The sequence below is a fragment of the Pyricularia pennisetigena genome, chromosome 6 (genome assembly GCF_004337985.1).
Source record: "Pyricularia pennisetigena strain Br36 chromosome 6, whole genome shotgun sequence".
Classification (NCBI taxonomy): domain Eukaryota; kingdom Fungi; phylum Ascomycota; class Sordariomycetes; order Magnaporthales; family Pyriculariaceae; genus Pyricularia; species Pyricularia pennisetigena.
This window is the reverse complement of record NC_043744.1, coordinates 1474619-1495607: the sequence shown is the minus strand read 5'-3', so window position 1 is coordinate 1495607 and position 20989 is coordinate 1474619. Positions and strand designations below refer to the sequence as shown.

The 20989-nt window shown below is 48.0% G+C and overlaps 6 protein-coding genes across 6 annotated transcripts; 3 read left to right on the top strand and 3 right to left on the bottom strand.

The window, feature by feature from the left end:
- Positions 1–2475: 2475 nt before the first annotated feature.
- Positions 2476–4495, bottom strand: PpBr36_04253 (uncharacterized protein; the record flags this gene model as incomplete). Its single annotated transcript, XM_029891416.1, has 4 exons — positions 2476–3006; positions 3138–3632; positions 3708–4006; positions 4249–4495. The coding sequence occupies 4 exons, from the start codon at positions 4493–4495 to the stop codon at positions 2476–2478; spliced, it is 1572 nt and encodes a 523-aa protein (XP_029749535.1).
- Positions 4496–5423: 928 nt separating this feature from the next.
- On the top strand, positions 5424–6499 carry PpBr36_04252 (uncharacterized protein; the record flags this gene model as incomplete). The annotated part of the gene is made up of 4 exons (XM_029891415.1): positions 5424–5698; positions 5727–6070; positions 6176–6243; positions 6314–6499. 4 exons carry the CDS (start codon positions 5424–5426, stop codon positions 6497–6499), a joined length of 873 nt encoding a protein of 290 aa, XP_029749536.1.
- Positions 6500–7529: 1030 nt separating this feature from the next.
- PpBr36_04251 (uncharacterized protein) lies at positions 7530–8594 on the bottom strand (the record flags this gene model as incomplete). The annotated part of the gene is made up of 1 exon (XM_029891414.1): positions 7530–8594. The coding sequence occupies one exon, from the start codon at positions 8592–8594 to the stop codon at positions 7530–7532; it is 1065 nt and encodes a 354-aa protein (XP_029749537.1).
- A 4581-nt stretch (positions 8595–13175) lies between these two features.
- PpBr36_04250 (uncharacterized protein) lies at positions 13176–14156 on the top strand (the record flags this gene model as incomplete). Its single annotated transcript, XM_029891413.1, has 2 exons — positions 13176–13257; positions 13324–14156. The coding sequence occupies 2 exons, from the start codon at positions 13176–13178 to the stop codon at positions 14154–14156; spliced, it is 915 nt and encodes a 304-aa protein (XP_029749538.1).
- Positions 14157–16140: 1984 nt separating this feature from the next.
- PpBr36_04249 (uncharacterized protein) lies at positions 16141–16872 on the bottom strand (the record flags this gene model as incomplete). Its single annotated transcript, XM_029891412.1, has 1 exon — positions 16141–16872. One exon carries the CDS (start codon positions 16870–16872, stop codon positions 16141–16143), a length of 732 nt encoding a protein of 243 aa, XP_029749272.1.
- A 702-nt stretch (positions 16873–17574) lies between these two features.
- Positions 17575–19745, top strand: PpBr36_04248 (uncharacterized protein; the record flags this gene model as incomplete). Its single annotated transcript, XM_029891411.1, has 5 exons — positions 17575–17625; positions 17709–17815; positions 17901–18618; positions 18683–19434; positions 19502–19745. 5 exons carry the CDS (start codon positions 17575–17577, stop codon positions 19743–19745), a joined length of 1872 nt encoding a protein of 623 aa, XP_029749271.1.
- Positions 19746–20989: the final 1244 nt, after the last annotated feature.

Below are 20989 nucleotides of genomic sequence, written 5' to 3'. Positions count from 1 at the left end.
CGGCTTATATAGCATAATGCAAATATCAAAGATGCTAATAGTATCATATATACATATACCACTCCTGACGTGCAAAAGTTTTGACGTTTTTTAAAAAAAAAGAAAATTATGAAAAAGCAATACCGCCATAAACGGATTAAAGGCGACGGGTATTGCGCTCGCCCGATTGTATATATAAAAGTAAAAATTGAATCGCTAATAGCTATATTAAATGCTATATCCAACACGCAATCCGTTTATTTTTTCCGATTTCTGTTTGTTTAATTATAACGGAGTGTTAGTCCCCTGATTGTCGAAATTACCGCTATAAACGGCGAAAATCGAGAAATTGTCCTCAAACCTTAACCAGCGCGTTTTCTTTTTGGATGGACTCACAAATACATTGCAAAACCACGAATTGAGCCACGGTTTAATAAATGAAGCTTTGAGCTTCAGGGATAAGGCCTGAAACTAAATGAATACGTATCGAGAAAAAACGATTGCAATACCTGTAAAAAAAGTTACAATGTAGCTGTGGGTCGGGAATTTTTCAAGTACACTAAAATTAATTCGCATTGTGAAAGTTACATCGACAAATAAATGCACGGTGACAAGGGTTGTTTTTTTTTTGCCTGCATCCTTGGTAAATATTTTGACTCAGGATATAATTAAGCAGTATATTTATAGGAGTATTAGTAGACTGAAAAATAAATATTTCAATACACCGGGGCTAAATAATGCTAGATATAGCTTGTAAAAAAAAAAAAAGAACAGTTTCCGCAATGGTTGGGGTAAAGGTACGCGATCGTTCAATTAACTATAAAGAGCGTTAGGCAAAAGTAAACGTTCTTTTATTAACACAATAAATTATATTGCACTGTTGAGATACACCAGCAGGAACTTCATAGGATCCGCAGTCAACCTCCTTAATAAACATTTAAAATGAATCCAGTTAGTTTTGTTATTAAACGCATCCATTATGCGACTTTTTTCTACCGAAACCCCACCCAAATTTTTATCTGGCCTTAGCTAAAACTATTCCCAAGTTGAACTTACGAACTTTATAACGCCCAACACATCGCATGCTACAGTGCATAATAACGGCCTTTATACCCCTGGACGGCTGGCCGGAAATGCAACATTTTGCTCGTTAAATGGGAATATATAACCATCCCAATTTATACTGTAGTTTTATTTTTGGTCGCTGTTGTTATAAAATTCTGCTATTTGAGTTTGACTGTGTAATATTTCTAATTCTCCCCCTTGTTATACTTGTTCCACTAACGCTTTGTTAATCTATGCGTGTTGTTCATATAGCTGAACAAATATCTATATAAACCGCTTAAGGCTTCTCACGTTACACAACTTCTACGTTAAACACACAGATAAACAAATGCACGCTGATACAAGTGTTGATTTAAAACCACACTCCAAAACATTTCATATAACTTTTCAAGTTTCAAACCAGCCTTTTCCATCAACATACACAATTTTCAACATTTGCAAAAATGTACTGCACAGCTATTTTCGGTTTAATAATTTCATTGGCTTCTTACGCCAGCGCAGCCCCATTATTTTTGATTACAATAACTGTTCCAGGTCAAGGAGAGGTAGGCAGGATAGTATGCGAAGAATTTCAACACAAAGATTGGGTATTTGACCACCCATATATGCTGGCTTTGGGGATTCCAAAGCTCAAGTTGTATTGCGTTCCTGAGGCAGAGTTCGAAGGATTTAGGAGGCCGGATAATTGGGATGTGCTGCATCGACCTGTAACGATTAAAGATGGTCAGGTTGTGCTTCCCTTAGAGGGTAATATGCCTACTGGCTTTTCGGTTGTCTATCACAGCAGTTTCTATGATCCATCTATGAGAATCCAAGGGGAAATTGTTAAGAATGCTAAGGGACGGCCGATTACAGTGCCTCATTCAAAGGGCTGGTGGGAATCTCTAAAAACGACATTTAAGGATTAGACCTTAGGATAAGCGGATTGTGTGTTTGTATTATCTGCATTGATACTTCTCCTGAACATGTTGAGGAAAAAACCGGAAATTAGTGTCACTACATACATTTTCTGAACAGATTATTAAAGATAGCAAGTTTCTTTAGGTATTACACACTTTTTAAGGTTGCCTACCTCCTTGCTGCTCACTAAAATGCTGGTTTAGTATGAGGATCGGTTTAAAATACTTGCAGCGGTAACTTCAATGCTTAAACTAAACCCCCCTGCTTCGCAAAATGGACCGAACGCTCCATATACCTCTCAGCCTACTGTAGTGTGAGCATTGAAACTGTTGTGGACCTCTGTTTCAGGGATGAGGACTGAAACTAATAAACACTGAATTTAGCTAAACAATCGATCACGATAAAAACTGGCAGATATTTGGTGAACTGAATGGAAACATTCTAATTATTAGCCGTCCGGGTTATTTTCAATATTACCTAGACATTATAAGAGAAGTTATTCTAATATACATCCAGCCAGTACATCAAACGTCATCTTTTCATCCGATAATCCCCATTATTACCAAAATCCCACGTCGCTGGATCCGACCCATTCGGCCGACTTGCCCTCGAAAAAGAAATTTCCGCCCCCTCGATCTCCACGACGGGCGCGACGACCCTGACTTCGGCGCCGTACTTTGCCGAAAACCAAGAATCCATCAGGTCCTCCCTGGCAAAAAAGTCCGAAAACCTTTGCCGCATCCCACGCAGCACGGCGCCGCTGATCTGGTCGACGCTGTTGTCGTGGCGGAGCGCCTCGAAACCGTCCCAATTGGCGCATTCCTCCCGCAACCGCCGCAAAACGTGGTCCGGGTATGCGCCGGCGCGGAAAAGGAGCATGTCGTACTGCACCAGTGACGCGCGGCCGTGCCAGGAACCGCCGCGTTCGGTGCGGTTCAGCAGCCCCGCCAGCGCGGCGATGGCGCCCATGCAGCCGGTGCCGTAGTCGGAAATGGGAAATGGCGGCACGACGGGTTCCGACAGGCCCATAAAACGGCCTTGCTCCCAGGCGATGCCGGTAACCTTGTGTGGTTTGTCAGAGGTGGCTTTGTAGTTTGCAATGGGAATGCTTGCCGTATTTAAGAGCGATTGAAAAAAAGAAAAAAAAAAAGAAAAGAATGCATTTCTGTCGCAAGGCCACCAGGCCTACTTACACAATCCGCAATTTGTTGCCAGCCTGGACGGTGAGCCCATTCGCCCTCATAGCCGAAGCAGTTTTCGTTAACATAAACTACCCCTTTACCCCTGTTCTCGGCCAGCCGGCTCAAAGCTTCAGGACCATAGCCGAGCTTTTCCAAGGCCCCAGGCCTATAACCGTCCACCACAACGTCGACTTCCATCAAAAGCTTGTCGAATTCGGCGCGGCCGGCCGTCGTTTTAAGGTCCAATTCTGCTGCGTGCTTGCCCATATTGCCGTCGACTTGGAAAAACGGTACGTCGCTCAGGTTCGGGCTCGTGATTTTAAGCACCGTGGCGCCATATTCGGCCAGGATCCGTGCAATTGTCGGGCCGGCGATTATGCGGCACATTTCCAATACTCTAACCCCGGACAGAGGGCGGTTGTCCTTTGCAGGGGGGAATGGGCACGGTGATGTCGATTCTTCGAGGGGTATTATTGACCAGGGGGTGCTTTTGGATATCACTTGGCCCTACATATCGGATATCAGGTTGGTCAAAATGTAATATGGTTAACGTACCTGGGAATAAGCGGGACTCGTTCATACATGAGGCGTTTTGAGAAAATCTTCATGCTTGAGTACAGGCACCCCGGCTTGTCGATTTTCTGCATTCATCTGCTCAAGTTCCTCTACTGTGAACTGCTTTACTGCGGATTCGATGGTACCCGAGATTTCCTGATGGGTTTTGAGATCCGGGCGGAAGGGTTCCAGGCCAACCATCCCCAAAGTAGTCGAAGCTTCCAGAGATCCATGGATATGGTAATATTCTCCCGGACGCTTCGTCTCGTACAGGTTCGCGCTCATGCGCCGATAGGGATCGGACTGGGCCTTGAGCAAATCCGTGTCTATAAGCCGGTTAGAATTTTATTTTGTTCTTTCTACCAAGTTTTACGTTGCAAACATGTAGAGAAAAAAAGAAGAGAGGGGGGGGGGGGGGGGNNAAAGAAAGAAAAAAACAGGCCTTTTAGCAAGTCCTTTACCTCAGGATCCAACTTCCCCAGATTCCCAACAGTGGCCAGATATGCCTGAAACAAAAAAGCAGTCGTTTTTTCCAGGTCGACCGTTATACGTCTCCCCTCATGCACACCATTCCGGGCGTCCAAAATCGCAGCAGCGACGGCTGCCTCGACGGCCTTGAGGGCTGCTGTGGTCTCGGTCTCCTTGAATGGAATGGGGAAATATGGGAAATCGCGACACGCACGAAAGGTGACGTTGCTTTTAACGCGCAAGCGAGCTGCAGTCGGCAGCGATAGTTGGTCCGACGCGAACGAGTCCAGTATCATGTCGAGCAGACGCCACGACTCGACGGTTGCGGAATAGCGCGGATCTACCATGATTTTTTTTTTTTTTTTCTTATTTTCTTTGGATAGGGTGCGTATCGATTAGAGGAGAAAAACACAATGATAGACGAAGAGAGAAAAAGCAATTGGCAGAAAATGGACTAAATCGGCCCCCTCCCGGTTGAGGGATTGGCGAGGGGCAGACTTTGCGATAGATCACATCCTTAATCAGCTTGTGCGGGGAACGAGACGAGTGGGTTGGATAACTAGGTAATACCCGCCTTGAGTGGACATATCAATAAAATACTTGTTCTTTTGGGGTGGCGACATAGGGTCGCATTTGCGATCAGGAGCTATCCACCTGAGTGAGAGTTTGCCGGCTCTGTCGGATGTCGGGTGCGTTCTCAAAACCGAAAGAGAAATTGTCGCAAAGTCTCGGGCGGCTGGGTACGGTTCTGTTCCCTTCGGAATCGGATAACAAACAAGCCCCTATAGCTTTCTTTTTCGGTTGGTTTTCTCGGCGATCGTGCGGGGTCAGGTCAAGCTACTGGCGGGTTACGGTCCCGCAGCCGGTAAGCTTCACTGCCGGATTCTCCAGGTGGCCTTTGACGATGGCCGGCATTTTATTTTGTCGTACAATGGTGGCAGTGAACCTTGGCACCTCTGCATCGGGATAGTGACGTGCATACCGAAATTGAAATCATTGACGTGAAATTTTATTTTAATTTCGTCTCATTTCAGCCTTGGCAGCACACAATCTGTCAGCTCGACCGACGATCCTACCAAATGCACGTCTGACGGATGCAATTTCACACAAACGTCATCCGTCGTCTGATATTAAATCACCACCACAATCTTGTCTTTCGTCCTTCGTCCTCCAATGAAAGTTACCCAGCCTCAGAGATAGAAGATCGAGGAGAAAAAGACAACGCCCCCTTCACATCGCATGCGACAAACAATCACCACAACCCCCAAAAAGAATATGGCCTCCCCTCACAAACCCAATGGCAATGTCAAGCCACAGTACGACCCCGACTTCACCGACAATGTCATCAGAGCCATCGGCCCCAAGACAAATCCACGCATCGCCGAGGTCATGACAAGCTTCATCAGGCATATTCACGATTTTGCGCGCGAAGTCGACCTTACGGTTGACGAATGGATGATGGGCGTCGAAATGATCAATCGTTGCGGCCAGATGAGCAACGACCGCCGGAACGAAGGGCAGCTGATGTGCGACGTGCTGGGGTTAGAATCGTGAGTATTTGGTGGACGAAATTACAAGCAAAAAGCTCGCCGGCGCCGGTTACGAGGCGACCAAATCGGCCATACTGGGCCCCTTCTTCCGCAAGGACACCCCGCCAACGGCCAACAATTCCAGCATTATTAAAACCATGCCTTCGGATGGAGAAGTGACCTTTATGCATGGTGTAGTGACGGACGTTGCTACAGGCGAGCCGATCAGGGGCGTTACCGTAGACATCTGGCAGTGCAGCACGAACGGCCTGTACGAGCAGCAGGATCCGGAGCAGGCAGAATTCAACCTGCGCGGCAAATTTACGACGGACGAGAATGGCTATTATGGCTTGTACTGTCTGAGACCAGTGCCTTATCCGGTGCCGTACGATGGTGAGTGGGCAAGAAACAGCTTCTGCCATTTTTCTTTTTAAAGAAAAAAAAAAAAAGAAAAAAAAAGAAAAACGCGCATTTCGTACTGATAAGCTCCCTGCGCAGGCCCGGCTGGTGAGCTTCTCCAGCTTCTCGACCGCCACCCATACCGTCCAGCTCACATCCACATTATCGTAAGTTACCATGGCTTTCCCATATATTTATTTCAAACCGCAGCAAGTTGACCGACTATCTGTTCCACAGGCGGGGAATGAAGAGTACAGCCCCCTTACCACTCAAATCTTTGACAGGAGCAGCAAATACCTCGTCGATGACTCCGTCTTCGCAGTAAAGAATGAGCTAGTTGTGGACTTTAAGCCTCTAGAGGGCAATCCCAAGGCCAAGCTCGAGCTTGTCTACGACATTCGCCTGGCAGCCGTCAAATCATAGGAAGCGCGGAATGTTGAGATTGTGAATTTCGAGCGCATGGCTTGAAATATAATTTTCTTGATGCCCTCATCCACAAATATAGCACTGGGTGACATTTTTTGTCAAAGTGGCATACGCAACCAGAGAATAATATAATTGGTTGAAGTACATATATATCGCCCTTTGCAGTCCCCAAAGGACCGACCACATTGTCATTAACCCGCAGATGTAAACTGCGGTCAGCCGGAGTATAGTAGTAATCAGTGACCATGTAGCTAGGAATTAATTCACTGGTCCCACACAAGGGGTTGACATTGTCACCCTTGAGCTAGAAAATCTTTTAGTGATGTGGCTTTTCTGTTTTCACCAGGGAATTTTCCTGGTCTGATAGGGTGCAGAATGCTATTTGAGGTCTGCAAATTTGATTAATGTTCGCGGCATTTTAAAAGCTCATAGACTACAGTAGCTGGCGAATCATGATAGTGACTGATATTGAGAATAGTCTTATTTTTGGTAGCATAAGAATCCGTATAAAGGAATAGTCTCTACCCTTATTTCAAACTTGAATACCATTCCAAACTGTACTTTGATGATTATAACGGCACTGCTGTTACAGGTTCAGGTCCAAACCGGCGGGTCTGTCGATCTGGTTGCACCCGTTGAACCATAGTGCAGACCATATTACGGCCTGGCGGTTGGTCCACTGCAGGTATAGCCTATAGCGCTCACAGGGGCAGATCTGGACAGAACAACTTGAACAAGTAAACCATATCCTAGCCGGGCAGTTGGTCAGAAGTTCAAAACTGGCTGTCTGAATCGGCTTAGTATGGTCTATGCGTGTCATCTTCTTCAGTGGAAATAATCCGCCGGATTTGATTGTTGACGCCAGTGCCATGCTGATTCTGTGTGTTGAGACGGGCCGAGTACATGAGCTTCCCCCCAATCGATATACTTGAGTCCATATCGACCTAGTTGTTAGAGTTGTACAGCAACGCATCGGTCTGATGAAAGAACAAGACCAGGATACAAGCTAGCTCTTTCTCTAATCTCTCTACTCCTGTTTCCTTCCAAATGGACAGGCTTGGGTCTCAACGTTCTGGTTGAAGAAGGCGCAAAACTGTTTATCCAATGACTTGATTTCCTGCGCTCTATTTTGCTTCTCCGAATCGGGCTTTGCATGAAGCGATTCAAAGAAGCTGATTTTGGGATCCGGCAGCAGGCTGTCGATGACCAAGATCAGTTTGGTAAGGAAGATGAAAAAGGCGGCGAGCACGGGATTAACGGGATCGATGCGATATTCGCGCATTGTCGAAGGGGTCACAAACGTACGGCCCCAAGCGTAACCAACCCAGCGGAACCCTGGCGGGAAGTAACGGTAGGCAAAGAGGTAGAGGACCGCGAGCGCGGTGTTGCGGCCCCCGGCCGTGTAGGGTCGCGGCTGATTCTCGTATCGCTCGGCCGTGGCGATGCATTCTTCGAAGCTGTCGGGGAAGTCCCTCACCGGGCCCTGCCCCTCGACGTGGAACATGGGTGCCATGTTCTTCCAATACAGATGTGCGGCAATCTTCTGGTTCTCGGGAAGGCCGGGAAGGCCAACCGCGAGCCGCAGGCGATGGATCCCGATGGCAGTGGAGCAGAGGACGTAGAGGAAGTCTTCGTTGTGGGAGAAGTGCCCGGGGTACCGGCGGGCCAGATTGGCGTGGATCTTGTTGACGTTTTCGGTGGCGGCACGGGTGCGCGGATCCTTGGAGCCGTAATTCCACCATATCATGTTGTGCTGCTCCGACGCCTCGGCGCGACTTGCCGCCTTGTTGAGGACTTTGCCGCCGTCGTCACGCCATGTAGTCGCGGCGGCGTGGTCCATGATGGTAAAATTTGGAAATGCCATGGTGTAGTTCAGGTTGTTGATGAAATCCGACGTCTTGTAGCTGGACATGAGCTTCCAGATGAGATCGTAATCGGTGTACGGGTCCAGGCTGTTGATGGCTTTGTCAATCCAATGGTACCCTTCCGTGGAGATGGCTACTTGGGTCTTTTTGGTTTGCGTGGGCTCGACTGCTCCCATGGTTGTGGTTTGACCGATGTTTTCGGTTTGCAAAACTTGGGTTTTGCCCATGATTGTGGTTTAGGTATGTTTGTAGGATCAGGATATAAAAGTGTGTGGTGAGATGTTGAGGACTTGCTGATTGATTTAGTAAAAAAAAAAAAAAAGAATAAAAAAATGCGAAAATATCCGTGAATTGAACTTTTATATTTTCTTGTCCTGTCTTGTACAGTGGCTATAATTGTCCGAGTTATCACTGCGTATCATTGTCAGGTCGCACTCCTCTTTGACACCCGACCACACGTGGGGCCTTGAGCGCTAGCTGCCGGCCAATCCATATCGCCGATGGAAAACATGGGTTGTGGAAAATTGGATATTTCCGAGCCCGTCCGCCTCCAGTCTTGCTTGGCTAGCAAAGACTTGCCGGTATTGCCAGCCGACCTGTTCCGGGGGGGTTTTGACCAAATCTGGCCAATGAAGCCCGTCATTACTTTGAGACGGGATAAACGTGTGACATTTGTGCCTGAACTTTGCCCCCTGCCCCCCTAAAATAGTATCCCTGAACGGACTATGCACGACTTATTTCCATGTGACCATTATAAAACCGAGTTGTATGGATGTGGAGAAACGCCAAGTCATTTAGACTTTTCGGCATCGCTTGTCGCACACCGAAGCCAACGGTTGATGACAAATACATGACAACGCCGGAAGCAAAGAACATCTGTGCTAGGTAGTGCCAGACCCAAAGAAAGCGGAGGGGAACTCTTTATTAAGATGCTACTATCATTAGCTAGGAGTCATTGGACCGGTGCAAATAATTGTAAAAGGCAATTGAAGTTCAATTTTGACCGTGTAGAAGCATCGCAAGTTTCAAAAAAGATTCAATCGCTATATCAGCCCACTGGCCAACGCTGACCGTTAACGGGAAAAAGCAGAATAATATTTTGATGTACAGCCTGTTCAAAATAACTACGAAAGAGTATGTTTTAGACTTGAACTCGATGCTGGGAGATTGGTCACAATGGTACATGTGTGATAAATGCCTGCCATCTGTTTGAGTTTCTCGGCTCACGTCACTGTTCAAATATACCAATGTCTGACCATCATCATCACCAACACCGACAGTACTGCCGGCAGCAAGAGTGGCAATACTTCACTCTTTGAATAATGACAGTCTTTATCCCTAAATATGCACCGTGTTCCTATGTGGAAGGCTGGTTTGCCTTCCTTGTAGCTTGTGCGCAGTCAACGTCAATAATGAAGCGTGGCTGAAATTACGTCAAGAATAGCGAGCACACCTCAAAGTTGCGATTGCGCCAGGAGTCAAAATGACTGCGTTTCCCCTAAAATAAAAACATGGGTCGCTAAAACATAATCTTCCGTGTTCCAGTAAATAGACTAAGAGATCTACCATGCCGCACGAGGAAAATGCGAGGTGTGACTCCGCCTTGTTTGGAAATGATTCATAGTGAACACTGACGCTCCGATAGATAAACATGATCCTGAAGCAAAATGTGGTCCATAATTTCTGCAGATTCCAACAGAAGGGATCCACAGTACCCAACCGAGCGTGAATATTGCCTAAGCAGCTTGAAGCATAAGCGGAGCAAGCCACGGGGTAAATGTCACCAATGCAACAGCCTGAATTCGTCAGCGATTATGGTAATCATTTTGTATAAGAAACAGCTTGTGCACGGGGTTTTTGCTCGGCGTAGGGTCTTTACATAGGATTACGAACATTAAAGTTTTCTTCTATGTCCTGTATTGAGTGGGCCCCAATGTGACCCTCAGCTTTCAGGAATGTTTAAATAAAGAAAGTCTCCCAAATCTATCCTCCATAATGAATCCACGTCATGTAATCTTAACTCCGAAAAGCGAGACGGTTTGAGATTTTGTGACGCATTACACAGGAGGACATCACAGTCAGACCTTCAAAGAGGCTGGTTAACGTTGGGCTCCACATCTCCGACCCCCCTAAAGTCCGGCCCCTAAAAATATCTACTCAGCCACGTCAACCCTTTGTTTTATTTTATAAATATCTAGACGAATTTTTCACTTTAGAACTTGCATTTTGAAGATTCTTGCTCCAAACTTTCCAATGAAACAGTACACTGAAAATCAGCTTCTTGCTGCCATTTCTGACATAAGAAATGGCAAATCAGTTCACAAAACCTCGCAAAAATGGGGTATTCCTCGGAGTACCCTTCACGATCGTTTAAAGGGGGCCCAGTCAATTCAACAAGCGAAAAGATTTTGTCAAAGGCTTTCACAGGAGCAGGAGACCTATTTGGCAGATTGGGTACTTGCGCAGGCCGCGTTAGGCCTTCCGCCAACGCATCAAGAACTACGCTATTTTGCGGAACGAATTCTTCAGGCCGCCGGAGAAAGAAAAAGCCTTGGGAAACATTGGGTTAGCCGTTTTATAGCCCGATATCCAATTTTGAAAACCCAAAGGCCCCGGCGAATAGAAAATGCCCGGGTTAATGGGGCTACAACCGAGGTAATTAAATCTTGGTGGTCCTATTTGAAAAATCCCGTTATCGATACTATAAAACCGGCCAACCGTTGGAATATGGACGAAACAGGTATAATGGAAGGCAAAGGATCTAATGGCCTGGTGTTAGGGCGTAATAAAATCCGGCCATTACAGCGAAAAGAGCCTGGAACGCGGGGTTGGACGAGCATAATCGAATGTGTATCAGCTACGGGGGCTGTTATACCTCCCCTCGTTATATTTAAGGGGAAAAACGTACAGCAACAATGGTTTCCAGCTGATTTAAGTCCTTTCGATACCTGGCAATTTCATGCAACAGAAAACGGGTGGACAAATAATGAAACAGGTATCGAATGGTTAAAAAAGGTGTTTATTCCAAATACCCAACCTTTAACTCCTGAAAAGCGTTTATTAGTTCTCGACGGCCACGGATCACACGTCAGCGACGAGTTTATGCTTGTTTGCCTCCAAAATAATATTCAGCTTTTATATTTACCTCCTCATTCGTCGCACGTTCTTCAACCGTTGGATTTATCGGTTTTTGGGCCGTTAAAGGAAGCTTATCGACGTCACCTGGGATTTGTAAACCAGTTTTGCTGTTCAACGGTTGTTGGGAAACGAAACTTTCTACTTTGCTATCGAAAAGCCAGATCAAAAGCATTTATAGCAAAAACCATTCAATCTGGTTGGCGTACGACGGGGTTATGGCCGGTGAACTTGGCAAAACCACTTTTAAACCCGTTTTTATTAGAAAATAGCAACGCCAACGTCGAAAAAGGTAGAAATAACGGCTTCCAAAGGGATAAAACACCGGAAAGCCCAAACCAAAAAATTAACGACCAATCTTTACTTATTTGGAAAACCCCTAAAACGACCCGAGATATTCGACTTCAACTACAGGAAATTTCCCGGTCCGAAAAAAGTAACGCCACTTCACGGCTTTTGTTTGCAAAAGTCCAAAAAAGCTTCGAAACCAAGGATATCTTATTGGCTGAAGCTCAGCAAAAAATCAGTTTGTTAAAAGCAAAATTGGAGGCGGTACGGCCGGTCAAAAGGAAAAGGGTAATTCCGGATCCCAACGAGCTTTTGGTCAGCAAAAAAAACGTTTATGAAGCACAGGAAAATAATAGGGACTGTTTAGAGGATTTGAACGATGGAGAAGAGGTTAGCGAACCGGGAGAGCCTGACAATGATTGTATTATTGTGCGTTGATAGGTTTACATTTAAATCGGTTTATAAAAGGGGTATTTCGTCGTTACATTTTTCAAGGGGGCCGGACTTTAGGGGGGTCGGAGATGTGGAGCCCAACGTTAGCCTTGGTGCATAGCCCGCCGAGGTAAGAAAGGGCACCTATAGGGACTCGTAACAGGCTTAACAAACATCGTATATGGGGTTAATATTGTACAATAAAATAAGATGTTTCAGTTTATGAAATGCAAGAAAAAGTACAAACAAGATCCTAGTTTACTACGTAGTATATCTGCAGAATCTCATCCATCTTCCCTCAACCTAGTTGGCTTTTCGATTGCCGTGGCAAGAATCCTGCTTCTGACCCACAGGATCTACGTTGCGGGTGCTCTTTACCAACCTGGCAGGTTGTACTGAGCGGTAGCGGTACCGAGCAGCTCAGCCTTTCTCGGCCATGAAAAAGGGATTTCCCGCTTAGTCAGCCAGTTATACCCCACATTATGGCCTTGAAAAGAGAAAACCTGGAGGAAGTTGGTGGAGATTGTCAAGTACGGACAAGTCAAACATCCGGTACGCCGCGCCGCAGAGCGCTCTCTCAAAACAAGACGCCTATCCGACGTTGCTCTGAAGCTCGCGGAGATATTTTCGCCGTGAGATTCGGGCTTTCCAGTCAGTCCTGCGTGGTTTTGTTCTCTGCGAATGTGGCATAGTCTTATACAACCCACATTTAGATCCACCCAGGTGACTGGGGTCCCCTCAATTCCCTTTTGCAACTTTGTTTTTGGCCTGCCTCTGTAAACACTTCTCGTGTATGAAAATGCACGTGATATTGGAGGACAGGTTATATGCTGGTAAAGCGTAGTATAAATAGTCTTTCAAAATCGCTTCGTAGGCTTTACAGACTCGGCTGATTCGCCATCATTCACTACAACCAGGACAAAAAAGACTTGTATTCTGCGACATTTGACAAGATGGATATTTCCAGCCCAATCAACACGCAAAATCTCTTTGCGGCAAGAGATTCTGTGGTTGTCATTACTGGAGGCGCCACTGGTAAAGACAAACATGTTCATTCATCCTCCAAGGAATTGCGCTAATGTTCTTACAACCCAATCCCAGGCATCGGCCTTGCTATGGCTTCCATCTGCGTCCAAACAGGTGCCCGCAAGGTTTATATCCTAGGCCGGCGTCAAAACGCTCTTGCTGAAGCCGCAAAAGCCCTGAACCAGAGTTCTCAAGTCGTTGTGCCAATCGTCTGCGATGTGGTGTCTTCAGAATCGGTCTCGTCGGCAGCCGACGCAATCATGAAGGATTCTGGACACATCGACGTTCTTATCAACAACGCCGGACGAGGAGATGTACCTCAAAACATCTCCTCGGCTACGACCATTGAAGAAACTAGCGATATACTCGCGCGAGCGTCCGAGGCAGCCAGCGACGTGCTTCGGACGAACACAGCAAGCGTCATCAACGTCAGCGCGGCATTCCTACCTCTGCTCCACCAAGGAAATGTGAAAAGGGGCTGGCCTGATCACAAACTTCCCCTGGACGATCCCACGCGGATGAACGCGCCAGCGTCTGGCGATTTACGCAGCAGCCAGATCATCACGGTTTCTTCAATTGCCAGCTTTCAGCGCACTGGCATCACCGGCATCGCATACGCGGCAAGCAAAGCCGGCGCGACTCACATTGGCAAGATCCTCGCCACTATGCTCGTTCCTTGGAACATTCGTAGCAACGTCATTGCGCCGGGACTGTACCCAAGTGAGATTACCAACGTCCTAACAACGGATCAAATAAATTACGTCAGCATGCCGGCCGGAAGAGCTGGTAACATGGCAGATGTTGCTGGCGCCCTGCTTTACTTGATAGGAAATGCCGGGGCGTATCTTAACGGAAGTGTCCTGCTCACAGATGGAGGTAGACTCACTATCGACCCAGCAAGCTATTGAAGACTTGTTGCTTCTCATATTCATCACAGGGAGATGGATCTCAAAAGCTAGTTCATCAGCAATCAGACATTTCATCTAGATTATCCTGTACTTTGATAGAGTGAATTAGATTACAATATAATGGGGAACTGGTGTCGCATATCGGTGTCGGCAAGTTGACTTTGGGTGACGGAGCTTGTGGTACAGGCTAAAGGCAGTGGTACCCATATTGCGACGCCGTTAAGTGCAGAAATGATTAACAATATCAGTGCTATGGTTTTCCTAAGGTGATCAAGTCCGCGGCGCCTGTGAGATTATCAGAATCTCCAACCGTTGAGCTGCAACATCTCTGTAGTATCTTTGCTGTGTGGAATGTCAAGTAACGCCAGACTGAGATACATCATTGCTATAGGCTTCAACTTGCTGGGTGTCTCATTTCTACCACGGTGCGATTGCGATTTTTTCGCAAATAGACAAATTGTGGCTAATGACTCAAGTTTCTACACATTGCTCAACATGATGTTACCGAAAATGTTATTTTTGAGGGAAGAGAGACTGAACGATAATGCAAACATGAGAATAGCCAAGTACAAGCGAGATTGAGGCATTATTGTAACAAGTTGGCCAAAACAGGCAAGAAACACTGCGTATTAATATACCGCGATTTGACAAGAGGCTAGGGAGGCTTACCGCTTCATATTTAATTCATTTGGAAGCAACAAGGACATTCCCAATTGACATCCGGTCAAACGACGTATCCAGCGCAAATATAGAATAGCAATTGAAACAAATTCACCTACAGAATTGTGGCAGTAATGTACACTTATTCCCAAACAGCGGCTTGAATATACAAAGGTTTGAAGCAGTTATAAGTCAAAAGTTTCATTTACCAATACCAAACCTAACGTCGATAGCTTGTTAGTCAATGCAATACCAGGCTAACTTTAAGGAGTAACATGGTTGTTCGCGTATAAACTTTGATCCTTCATAGGGGGAGGCCTGTAATAATGAAAATATATTTTGGCAAGGATGGCCCCGCCTTGCTTACCGGCTGCTCCGCCCCTTGGACGTTCAAACAAACATAATCCATGTTTAGGAAGTATTTGTCGTGATCATCTGCGATTTCGAGATCTTCAGCAAACCTGGCGGCTCTACACTATCGACCGCTGGCTGAGTGTCTACCTGAGCAAGACGGCCAATGGCTATGTGCACCAGCGCCCTAGCAAGCTTGTACAGGTACGCGGTGCGCATTTGCCCGCATGTCTCTGAGCAACTATAGACCTTGTTCACGTCCCCTTTCCTCGAACGCAGAAACGGCATCAGTAACGCCGTGCTAGAGTCATATCCCTTTGACCAGAGGCAGCCCATCGTCTACGCCATCGTCAAATGCTCCTGCTTCCCCGCGAGTGGCCGCGTCACTCACTTCCCTCGAGTCGCGCACCGAACAAATCGGCTACGTCGCCGTTGACGTCCTGCCGCGATACTTCCCCCTTAGCGCACTACTGCCCATCTTCGTCCGCACTTTCAAGAAAGCTAACAAAAAAAAAGGAGGTCGCTAGCGTCGTGTCGAGAATCGAACGCTTCTACGATATGGGGAGCCCCGCCTATCTGTTGTGATGTCCAACTCTTTTTCGCCATTGGTGGCCATACGACGCCGAGTAGAAAGTTTAAATGCACCGACATACTGGGGTTGCCAGCATATTCCATGCACACTTAGGCCGCGAATTCGCGCCACCCATGCAAATGGCTCGAGTCTAAGAACCTTGTCCCTGGATTCCACGCCACATACACAGCCATGGGAGAAGGAAAAAAAAAAAAAAAAAAAAAAAAAAAAAAAAAAAAAAAAAAAAAAAAAAAAAAAAAAAAAAAAAAAAAAAAAAAAAAAAAAAAAAAAAAATTTTTCATGGGAAAGGGGATTGACGAGTCTGCCCACGAAACAAAATATTTATGCATGCAAGGCTATGGTGAGAAATTCTATCAAACCCTCCCGGCGAAATTCTGCAATTTACTCGGAAAATATCCTCTGGAGCCCCTCGGCTTCGAGGGTCTCCTGAACGCTCGGAAGCTTCTCCACATTCCTCGCCAGACCTTCGAACCGGGGGTACTCGCCAGGGATGAGGCCGTCGAACATGGGCATTTTAGTCCAGCGCCAGAGCACGTACAGGTAGAAGTCGACGGTGGTCAGGGCGTTGTTGACGGCAAAGTCGCTGCCTAACTCCTTCTCAAAGCGTTCAAAGGCACGCACGAGCTGTTGGCGGCCCTTGTAGGCGAGGTTATCGTGCACGGACTTGTCGTCGGCAAAGCCGTCCGGCCGGATGCCCGGCGCGAAGCCTATGTAGTGCACCGTCGACGCCAGGTAGCTCAGCCACTGCAGGACGCGAATTCGCGAGAGCAGCGAGCCCGGCTCGCCGTTCAGCACCGCCGCCGCCGGGTTGCCCGCCTGCTGGGCCAACTCGATGACGTAGCTGGTGATGGCAATGTTCTGCGTGATGACGAAGCCGTTGTCGTCGCCGGCCTCGCGGACCGCCAAGGCAGGCACCTGGCCCGACATGTTCACCTGGCTCTTGTAAGCCGCGGCGTCCATCGAGCCGTCGGCCGCCTCGAAGCCGCCCCCGGCGGCGTACCTCATGACCGTCTCGTCAAAGGGAATGCCGAGGTGGCGGAGCACCATGTGCGACAGGAGCGAGCAGCTTCCTGGGAAGCGGTAGAGCCGCAGTTTGGGATACTGAATCGCCATGGTCGGCTGTCTTGGGGTTTCTGGGTGGTAGGGCCGTGGTGATGTTTCTGGACGCTAGTCTAGACTAGTGGCTGTAGGTCCAGGCAATTGTGTGCTATAGTGGTTATGTCTCCCCCCTTTCATCTCTAGCATACCTTGTGGCTTGGAATTTATACCGACTTTGTCTCGTCGTTAGCCAGCATGCCGGCATCTCAGGGTCTCTGCCACTGGGCGGCTTGGCCTGCTTTGCTTACAAACCGACCGTGTCGTTGTGGGATGTCACGTTTACAGTCGCATAATTCCGGGCCCCACCGTTGTCTTGTGTGTCTTGGGCTGGGCCTCGACTCAGTGTTTAGGGCAGCCGCTAACTTAGACTCGGCGGGAAGTTTGGACAAGCTTTCCGAGAATCTGGCAGGCCCCGCCACTTGGCAACTAGAATTCCGCTGACTCAGCGGGAATCCGATAAATTTCTGCCGTTCTCGTCTCGTTTCGTGCCCTGTACCCGTTTCGTTTGCAAAGCCGACAAACCTGCCGTTCCCTTCGCAGATGGCATCTCAAATTCCCGCACTTCTCCAACGTGTTCTTATTGTGGCTCAGCAGGGACAGACCAGTAAGCGATTTCGTGCAACAATACACCCTAAATTGCACCAAGTGGGGGGGCGACGGATCCCTTGATGCAGAGGGCAACGAGTACGACAAATCCGGCGGTGCATCACGCAAACAATGAAAGCGGTACCCAAGAGGAGGGCTTGCGACTCTTGCAGCAAGCGAAAAGTACGTATCCGATGGGTTCACCCTACTGGATAGATTGATTGATTGATGGATTGATTGATGGATTGATTGATGCCGATTTGCAGATCAAATGTGATGGGCGTGAGCCGCGGTGCGACTACTGCCAGTACCACGACCTGCCATGCACCTTTGTCCTCCTCAGAAAGCGGATAGAGCGTGCGAAAGCTCGCAAGTGCGTCACCTATCTCGGCCCACCTGTGGCTTCGTTTCCGCCCACGTCACCGGCACGTGAAATACACTGACGTCTATCGCCATAGGGAAGCGGAGCACAGGAAGTTTGTCGACAGACTAGACGCCTTCAGCCGGACCCTGGCTGACGAGCCGACGTGGATCCCGGATAAGCCCGGGGCCTCGGCAGAGCAGCACCTCAGCCTGCCGGCAAGCGGACCCCCACACAGCCGGTTCGGCGCTTCGGCATCTCTCCCAAAGTCACATGACCATCCGTCCCAGTTCTTTTGCAAATTCCACTTCGCCGGCTATGAGGTTGGCTATATCAGTTCCCGCTCCGGACTGCCCATGTTCTCGCCTAGCGGCCTCGGCTGGATTGAGTCCCGGACGGGACAAAATTGCTCCTTCCCCGCCTTGGACGCCCAAGACAACCCCAGTCCTCTGTGCAGCCTTACTGGCGCGAACACACTGCTGTCCACGATTCAATTACCTGCTCAGGAAGTCGTGGAGGAGCAGCTCGCAACTTATTATAACAGTCCCATTTGGCTCGTTTACCCGGTCGTCGACCGTTCTAATTTCAGCCGTACCATCGCCGCAGCCTATCAGCCCCAAGGCCAGCTGGATGCCAGCTACCAGGATGAGGCGAGGATGTGTGTCCTGTCTTTCTTGTGCATGTCTAGCGTATTTATCCCCTCGCCCGGGTTGACGCCGGTGACTACCGAGCCCTACGCCCTGCAGGTCCAGAATGGGTTGCCGCAGATGCTGGTTGGCTCCAGTATCCACCTCGTGCAGATTTGTTTGATGCAGGTACGTACGTGCTTACCGGGCTCGCACGAAATCCCCAAACTCATAGGCTGAGCATCTAGCCTAGGCCATCTACCACCTTTTCTCGAGGGACTGTGAAGTGGCATTTTTGTTCCACTCGGTCGCATGTCGGACGCTGTTCACAATGGGCGCCCATCGAGAGGGGATCGACTGCCTGTCGCCCAGCCCTCCCCACGAGACCGAGGACGCGTGGCGTTGGAAATGCTACCTGCGCCAGTGCTTCTGGATACTCTACGTACTGGACAAGGATCTGGCCCTTCGCTTACGCCAGCCACCTTCCATATCAGACGAGCACTGTGATCTCACTCTCCCTGATGGGTACAAGAGCGGCCTCGGATCGGAGTGGGACCACGCGGGCAAGCCCCATTTTCCCGGCGACCTGAGGCTCTCCATCATCAAGTCCAAAGCAGTGCAACATCTGCACTCACATTCTGCAATTCAAAAGTCCGACGCCGAGCTCCTCCGAGACATCCGTGAGCTCGACGATGAGCTGGAGGCCTGGCGTCTCTCCATCAAACCGGAATTCCGGCCGAGGCTTTGCAACGGCGGCAAAGACTATATGCCGAGCGATACGCCTGACCCCAGCCGGATGATGCAGTTTATCATAACAAACCTTGAATACCGCCATTTGGTCGCCACCATACACCAGGCCACCGGCCGGTGCCGCTCTGGAACTACGCACGGGAGTGAGACTCTGAAGGGTGTGAACTCGAGTGTGGCCATATGCGTAGAGGCCAGCCGCTCAACACTAATGTTTCTGGCTACCCCTGGGAGAAACATGCCCGCTGATGCTTTCTGGTACGTCTTGTTCTTTTTTTCCTTTTCTCTTTTTCATACAAGATCCGTTGACTAATGAGTCTCCTAGGATGGTCATATTCTACCCCGTGCAAGCGACGGTAAGGGTGTTTTTAAACATTCTACTCCAGCCCCGAGATCCTCAATGCCAGGAAGATCTCAAACTTCTCCGGATGACGTCGGAAGCCATTAGAAACATAGAGAATCCCGGCACCCATACCGCCCGTAACTACATTAGTAGTATCGTGAGCTTTGTAGAGGAGACGGTAAAACTTGCAACTTGCGCGATAGAAAATTCGGCACAAACAAATTGAATATTTAGCATGACAGATGGACACTACGGCAGTAAGATCTGTCTCAGTAAGCAGTGTACGATAGGTAGACAGTGTTCACTCAAGTGCCCCGGTTTTCTAAGGAGGCGGCAGGTAGGGTTGGAGTTTGATCGTGCTGAACTTTTACATCTCCCTATTCTAGGACCCTTGGTCTTTTTTTTTTTTTTTTTTTTTTTTTTTGAAGTACCCGGTGCTCCATAATGACCCCTATATACCGCCACAGCGCAAGTGCATCGTTTATGCGTCCTGTGACGTTGCCATTTTTGCCTCTGCGTGTCCTTCTTCACTGTTTATGGTTTCTGGCCCTGTACTCTCTACCGTACCTCTGGTTGGCGTGTCTTTGTCGAGTACACCAAGGTAAAATAGGCGACGCAGGAGTCTTCAGTTGAACTGCAAGACCTTGAATGTGCCAGAGGCATAGCGGCATTACATTAGCGTTGAGGCGTTCCACATTCATCCGAAGGAGGTGCTCAGCTCCTGCACACTTTCAGACACGATGTTACCAGGGGCGACTTTACTGTTGCTAAAGGCATACCCGCGGGCCGTAAATTGGCGAAAATTTGTCTCAAAAAGTATTTTGGGTAATTTTTGCTTTAGCAACATCGGGTTAGATATTGATAAGTTTTCCGAGCAACGTAGTCTGAAGGACATCAATACTATTTTATTTTGCTGGCAGCATTGCTGTGCATTGAACTGTTATTATTAGATTTGAAGTTTTTCTTCGAATATAATCTGCGTGCTTTATTAAACGGTATCAATCTTGACAAGTCCAAATCATGACGAAATTGCAAGCAGTAGCTAACTGATATCAATAGTACAAGGCTTTGGTGGTAGAAATGCAAGCATGGTCCGGGACCCTCCTAAGCACCCAGCCCAGCGGCGGAGTATTCTTCAATTCTTCAAGCTGCTTGAGATGCGATAATGCCGTCATTTCTCATAGACAGCAACTGGAAAATGAGGATATCTTGGTTCATGAAAAGAAATGAGAGCACCTGAAAATTGATTAATTATCGAAGGAAATGCGGGCATGAGCTGAACTGTTCTTGCTGGCCGCACATGCGGGATTATTATCGCCGCCCAACTTCAAAAAGCCAGCTAACGCACACTAACGTACACGTGCAGCCTGAATAATTGATAGGAGAGGCATACATTCAGGTAGGGTGTGCTATTTAGGTTAACGATCGTGGGAGCTAGTCTCAGTGCTCAGACTAGACCCTCCTGCTTCG